Source organism: Etheostoma cragini, chromosome 21 (assembly GCF_013103735.1).
Source record: "Etheostoma cragini isolate CJK2018 chromosome 21, CSU_Ecrag_1.0, whole genome shotgun sequence".
NCBI lineage: Eukaryota > Metazoa > Chordata > Actinopteri > Perciformes > Percidae > Etheostoma > Etheostoma cragini.
This window is the reverse complement of record NC_048427.1, coordinates 19,657,994-19,665,435: the sequence shown is the minus strand read 5'-3', so window position 1 is coordinate 19,665,435 and position 7,442 is coordinate 19,657,994. Positions and strand designations below refer to the sequence as shown.

General features: G+C 42.1%; 1 protein-coding gene across 5 annotated transcripts in view; it reads left to right on the top strand.

Moving 5' to 3' along the window:
* Positions 1-7,442, top strand: part of cacna1g (calcium channel, voltage-dependent, T type, alpha 1G subunit) — a 303,353-nt gene that overhangs the window by 274,665 nt on the left and 21,246 nt on the right. For all 5 annotated transcript variants that reach the window (XR_004655140.1, XR_004655139.1, XR_004655138.1 and 2 more), the window contains 3 exons: positions 2,394-2,472; positions 2,761-2,882; positions 5,646-6,068. Coding sequence is in view for 2 of the 5 variants with exons in the window: in XM_034861286.1 (XP_034717177.1) it covers positions 2,394-2,472; positions 2,761-2,882; positions 5,646-6,068 (624 nt within the window). In the remaining 3 variants the exon portion in view is untranslated. The remainder of the gene's footprint in view (positions 1-2,393; positions 2,473-2,760; positions 2,883-5,645; positions 6,069-7,442) is intronic.

The following is a 7,442-nucleotide window of genomic DNA, read 5'->3' as shown; positions in this document are numbered from 1 at the left end:
TTGGAAAATGGCTGCAATGAAACAAAGAGTGAAAAATTTAAAGGGGTCTGAATACTTTCCGTACCCACTGTAGGTAGACAAAAGCAGCTGGTGTAAAGAGTCAATTGAAAATGTCCTGTCTGACCCTCCTTACCTTTTAATGTTTTGAGCTGTGGAAACTAGTGCTGTCTAACGATTCAAATATTTACTTGCAATCAATCGCACATTTTTATTTATTCTAAATGTCCCTGGATTTCTTTTTGTCCCAATATTTTTTCTCATTTTAATGAGAACATTTCTTATCAACATGGAAAAGTTGTTCAGCTAACTTTGTGCAAATGTTTTTTTATTAAAACAACATTGGCATATAGCCCACTGTCGTGTTCCATTTCACACTAACAATCTCCCACACAACACTGTCCATCAATAAAAGGGTGAAAAAAATACTTTGACGTTGGGGGAATTTCAGCTGTGTCCTTGGTCATCAAGTGGTATTTTAGACTGGATGTGCTGTGATGATAGCTCAGTTCACAACGACCAAACACACAGATCACTTTGGTCTTGCCAATGGAACATTTGGCAACTTTAAAAAAGGAAACTTTCCACTCAGAATCTTACTGGCATCCATCTCGGCATCTCTCGCTCGCCATCCGCTAAAAACGTAACGTTACCACTCTTCGGCCGGCTTGCAAGCTCAAACAGCGTGTGTGTGGCGTGCCTGTTGTTTTGTTTCCGGACTAGCGAGATCTGGTGGGTGTTGTAGTTTTTCTAACGTGACTAGTTGCTGCAACAGCACGTGAGATTCACTACAAAGTTTGCTAGGCCAAAAAGAATGTTAATCTCGGCATAAAAAAATTCACGCTGTTAAAATGGGTTTGCATTAACGCCGTTAATAACGCATTAACTGACAGCACTAGCGGAAAACCTGCCAAGGGCTCTTGAATATGAATATGTACATGATCTTGTGAAATAACAACTGAGGCAAAAGCTGCGTGCCAAAAGCAAAATAAAAATAATCTGCATTCTTACCAGTTGATAATCCATGTAGAAGACCTGGAAATAGAAAGGGGAAGTCCCTCCCCAATCCGGTGGATCCCATGGGATCTTATTTAATAAGAGACATGCGTTAGTGAACAGTGAGTAAAATATCTTTTTTTTGATCCTGTTTAAATTGAGCGATGAATTACACATATGATGTGTGTCAATTTAAAACAAAGTCAGGGAAGGCTAAGTGTGTTGTAGTTTCCATAAGTACCACTTAGTGTTGTGTTGAACCGCTCAGTGAACTACATACATATCTCATCTTGCGCAGTATACGTCACCTCGCTTGCTGCTCCGCTTGCTGAATATCTAGCTACCTTATCTCTGTTCCACCACACATACTTTACTAATGTGTTGGATCCAGCAAAGCTGGTTCATAGCAGAAAAAGAACGAGCAAGATCCGTTGCCCGAGTGAGTAACATTACATCCCGGGAAAAAACACAGACATCATAGCTTCAGGTAAGACGTCGCTTATGCAACTTTGGGGCGAGTAGTCTAAGTACAGTATTAAACTTCAACAGTTTTACGACGCACAGAGACTTACTTCACTTGCAAAATGGTGAGTTTGTCTGTTCTAGGATCCCCTTTTGATGCAATAAAATTGAAGTGAGATGTTTTTAGATTAAAAAGATGTTGAGAAAGTTTTCCTTTGGGTGCATCATTTGAAGCGTGGGGCCACTGGTGATTCCAACCCCTACCCTACTTTTTTGTTGTTGTTGAAATAAGGTCCCACGGCGGTCCCCCCTGAGGTGAGGGACTTTGCCTTTCGAGTTCATCTGCAGCTGCTTGAGTCTAAACTTTCTTCAAATCTAACAAAGCAGGACAGAGCTGCGAACGTCAGTCTATATTATATAGTGGGGAAATACGACACAGTAGACATGCTAGATGTCAGCGGGGCTTTTTCATGTTTTTATTTACCAAATAAAGTCCTCTGAAAGGCTCAGTTACTACTATCCAGCTAGTTAGCCAGACGTGCTAACTAGCTAACTAACGTTTAATGGATGGATTGGACTTAACAGTGTTCATCTGTTTTCTTTTTTGGTTTTGGAAACAGTGAAAAGAAAGAATCCACGATCCCAACTCACACTTCTCTCTCACTGCAGCCCCATGCTCCCCACTTCAACATAAAATCCCAAGTGTGACAGGCCTGCTGAACCTGGTTACAGACACTAAGCTATAATTGGACAATCGCTGTTTGGGTGTTTTTTTTATCAATTGCCACAGTTTACATTTTCTCTTGGCTGCTTCAACATGACCCTCTGTTCGTTTTCTCGCTGGAATCAGCAGTCTGGTGTCCCTGGTTATTGGGTCATTCTGCCGTGGATGTCTCTCCTCTGACTAATGCCTCTCTCCTCCTGTTGTCGCTCTGCAGGTGGGGAATCTGGGTCTTCTCTTTATGCTTCTCTTCTTCATATTCGCAGCGCTGGGAGTGGAGCTGTTTGGTGACTTGAGTAAGGACACAGGCACCTTGTTTACAGGCAGTCAGGCACACAAAGACTCGCACACTCGCGTTAAATTCTCCCCTCTGTGGGTTTAAACTATCTGATGTTAATTGCTTCCTAAAACCCTTTGATGAATTGCCATAATGATTTCTCTTTCAGAGTATGTAAACAGTATTAGAGTTATTAACGTTTGATTGCAAAATCCCTCTGCTGTTATGACTCTCTTTACGTTCATTTCTCTCCTTTACTGTCTTCTTCTTCATCCCGTCCCTGCTCCTCCCTCCGTGTCTCTCCCAGTCTGTGATGAACTCCACCCATGTGAAGGTCTGGGCCGCTATGCTACATTCAAAAACTTCGGGATGGCATTTCTGCTGCTCTTCAGAGTTTCCACTGGAGACAACTGGAACGGCATTATGAAGGTGACACTAACACTTGAAACAGAAGACATACATACACATGCTGCTCGTTATGGTGGGAAATTAGCACCCACCACCAGCCAATGGCGAGTACTTTCTCAAAGTTCCCGCCTTGTATTACAGCCACAGTAGCGGCTGAAGTGATTTTCAGCGCTAGTCCGTGACATCAGTTTAAAAAAATGTGGTAATGTGTTAGGCGACCTGCTGCAGAGTCAGCAGAAGCAAGGGCGACGTAAAGAAAAGGAAAAGGTACTTTTATTTAACAAGTGGCGAAGGGAAAACGACGGACTAGTTAGCCTACTCGGCTGGGCGATGTCCCCTAAATTGGCTGAGTTGATCAGATATACATCTAAATGCCCTCTGTAAATAGACGGAATTACATGCTTCCGCTGGTAGGGGCAGTAAATTACAACTTGACCTACTGTGCTGTACTTACTACACTCAATCAGATCTCTGTGCTCTGCGTAATGACAGTACAGAGGAAGATTTGCCTTTAACAGACAGACAGTAATAACCTAATATGCCATCATTACTGAGATTAAACTACATTATCAGTTATATTTGTACTTAATAACACATTCAATAAACAGAAACATAACCCTGCAGCGCACATGAACGAATGGACAATATTAGCTGTCACATGAAAATTCACCCTCGTGAATTGGCCTACTGTTGTTAACGTACATTCATAGATCCTACATAACATCTCCGTCAGACTTACTTATTGATGCACGCACACAGTAGTATCCACAAAATGAGTTCAATTATGGGGTAAAGGAAAGTGCTATAGCGTTCCACATTAACAATTAACTTGATTTAGAAAAAGGAAGCATCAAAAAAAGAAAAGTCTTTAGCCTTGATGTTGTTTTAGGGAGACTCACAAAGATATCGTCGCAGAAATCAGTTGTCTCCTGCTGAGACATCTCTAAATCATTTAAATATTGAGCCACGGTACTGAAAATCTTTTAGATAACACAAACCTAGTATTTCTGCAGCCTATTCAAAAACAACAGACTCCCTGAACGTCTTTCTCTCAACCTGCGGTCCACTCTGGTCTCCTTGGCGCTGTCTTTGCACAAGAAGTCCCCTCATGAGATCAATATATATATATATATATATATATATATATATATACACACACACACAGTATAGAGAGAGAGTTAACACTTACCAAAGTCAAATGCCTTGTGAATGTAAGTATACTTGGCAAATAAAACAGATTTCTGAATGTACTAGAGAAAAATCAAGGCTAATCTAATAGGGTAATCAAGGCTGCCTCATTAGGTTACATTGCGGCTGGGTTCTCAATGGCCGGTCACTGTGATCTTGCTCAATACTGGAACAATTTTAACGATTTTGTTCACATTATTCCATTAGACACAAAGGCATGGGAGATGGGGTCCAGGTTGAAAAGGAAATCTACCCAAATAAAGTAACTAAAGTGCCCAGTCAAGTGATAGTAGGCTACTACTTGTAGTCCTTGTACTCTTTTAGTACTAGATTTGTACACATTTTAGTTTAAAGACAATAACAAAATTAGCAGCTATTTTGCCAGTTACCTCAAATTAACTTCTAATTTTTAAACACTTTTTCTATGGTCGTTTATCTATCTAGAATCCTTAGCTTATTTTCGACAATTATGCCACACAGTTAAGTTCCTTTGCCAACATTTTCTAGGCTTAAATAAAGGCTTGAATGAAATTCAGTGCCAGTAGTAGTGGCGGGCCCTCCAGAAAGTAAGAGCATGGAGGTTGCAGTGATGGATGGCAGTAGATGGTGCCAGAGACCGTACTTCATGTCCCATTTTTATGGTTTTGTTACTAGTTGTACCATCAACAGGATAGGGCTGCACCTAACAATTATTTTAATTATGATTAATCGGTTAGTCATTTTATAAAATGTCCAAAAATGGTGAACCTTCCGATTTTTCCAAACCCCAAGTTGACGTCCTCAAATATCTTCTTTTGTCCACAGCTCAAAATGTATACAGTTTACTGTCACAGATGAGTGAAGGAACTAGTACACACATAGAAAATACTCACATTTTAATAGCTGGAATTCTTTTACATTTTTGAGAGGACTTTGACCTGCTGGTGGTGCTATATCAAAAACTAATCACTAAAGTCAGAAGGCTTTTTTTTCTTTTGGCAAAATGACACTTCAATCATTCCAAAAGTTCCAGGACTAAAATCACTAAAGAAAAAGCATGGCCATTGAACATTTAACTGTCCTCATGGAATGTAATCCAAGATTTTGTATAATCATCCAATAGCAGTGTTGGATGGTACAAATTGTCTTAGCAATCTTTTTGGGGGGGGTTTTACCTTAGTATAAGTCATGGGTAGCACATGGTACTTTATTTGGTATTACCGTCCAAGCAAGCTTACCCTATACAAAAGTCCTTAGTCCTGTACAAAACTGCCATTTTTAAAAATCCAGGCTACATTTTTTTTATTCACTTGGCCGAGATTTCAAAAACTGGCGCACCACAGAACCTTTTGGTGGTCAATTTAAAAAAAGATTTTTTGTGATCAAATTTTCTTTTTTTTATTTTAGAACAAAAATGTAAATTTAATGTCAATTAACAATTTGGAGACATGTTTCTGTTTAAAGCATTAAAGATAACGCCATGGCGGTTTCACAAAACAAGTTGGGTGGAGTCGAGGTAGAAGTTCCATGAAGAGGAAACGTGTGTGTGTGTAGCGTTCTGCTTGCTGGTGAAGCTTCAGGTCATGTGCTTGTGTTATGTTTTCATGTTTCTTCCAGGACACGTTGAGGGACTGCGCCGCTCAGGACAGCAGCACCTGCTACAACACTGTGGTCTCTCCCATCTACTTTGTCTCCTTCGTGTTGACCGCTCAGTTTGTCCTGGTCAACGTTGTCATTGCTGTCCTGATGAAGCACCTGGAGGAGAGCAACAAGGAAGCCAAGGAGGAGGCAGAGCTGGAGGCAGAGTTGGAGCTGGAGCGCCAGATAGAAGGGGACATGGCCACCCGGTCCCCCCAGCTCCACCCTCTGGCGCTGGGCATGGACCGGTCCAGTGCTGGGGGTTCCCCCTGGAGGTCCAGCGGAGGAGCAGACAGGGACCAGGACATAGACTGTCCTATAGACTCACCCACTGCCGATATAACCAGAGACTCTGTTGACATCAGAGAAGACCCCCCTTCGTGCCCGGAGTCCCCGCTTGAGGTGAGGAATCATTCTTTTAGTGTTGCTTGTACATTATGTACATCTGTTGTGTACACTTTTGGACAAAGCCCAAGACTTTATAGCTACATGCCTTCAAAATGTATGGCTTAGCCCTATTTGCATGTGATTAGAAAATTTTGATACCATTTACTGTAAGATAGATCAGATTGTTGGATTCTCCGTGGTCTGCTCAGCCTACTGCATGACATGACAGATGCTCTGATGTTCCTTCCTGCTGCGGGCCAGGCACTGAGGCCAGTCATGTGACCCGCACGTCTCCGGTCGTTAGTTCTGACTCCAGTTCAAACCGTTAAGTTAAGTCTCTGGCCCATGCTGAGGGATACTGAGCATGGAGGACGGTATGTGAAATAATGGAGGGAGGAATGTCTCTTCACTGTCTCAGTGTAATAACTATGGCCCAAATGTAAATAAACCATAGTGGATATGGCCATGTTAGGACATATTCACTACGCAAAATAAATGAAAATATTTTTGGGTGCATCTATGTGTGATGAATCCAAAATCAGGGTCATAAATGTAAGTAGTAGATGTGTGTGTGTGTGTGTGTGTCTGTCTGGTCCCTGTAGAGGACATGCCAGTCACAGAGAGGTCGCAGTGCCATGGGAAAGCTGGGCCGCAGGGCCTTGTTGTTCATCTCAGCAGCTATTTCCAGACAGCAGGGAACTTTTTAGGGGATAGGAAATAAAGGTCTCGCTATCGTTCTGTTCCCCCCTCTAAGATAGTTATCCGTCTACTTCCGCCACTCTTCCCAAACATGTGTAGTAAAGCCACAATCTCTTGTCTGGCCCTGTGGGAGAGCAGCTGTACTGCAGTGTGTTAGTACCCCCGTGTGGAGCTTAATGGTAACACATGTGAGCCTATGGCTGTATATATTTCTGCATAAAGGTCTTTACTATGTTATTTAGTACTACGCATACAAGTAGGAATAGTAAGTAATAAAAGGTTTTAAGGATTATCCAGATCTCCTACGTGGATGTGTTTTTTTGTCTTGTTTCTGTTTCTACCTTTCTACCTGATCGACTGTCTTTTTCCTCCCCTTTCTTTCTTTGTGATTCACTCCCTTTCTACATTTATTCATGTTTCTCTGTCTTAACTTCTGTCTTTCCTTTCACCCCTGCCCTTGTCCTTTTTCTGTCCCCTCTTTCTCTATTTTTCTCTGTTCCTTCCTCCGCTCTCTCTTTTTCCTCCGCATCATCTGAAGTTTGTCCAGCGGAGAGCCCAGTTTGACTCGGTCTCCCTGGGCGCCGAGGGTTCAATGGAAGGAGAGTTGAGTTTGATGGACAACCTGTCCGGCTCTGTCTGCCACTACTACGCGCTGCCCCCCAAGCCCGGCAAGCACAGCACCAACAAGAA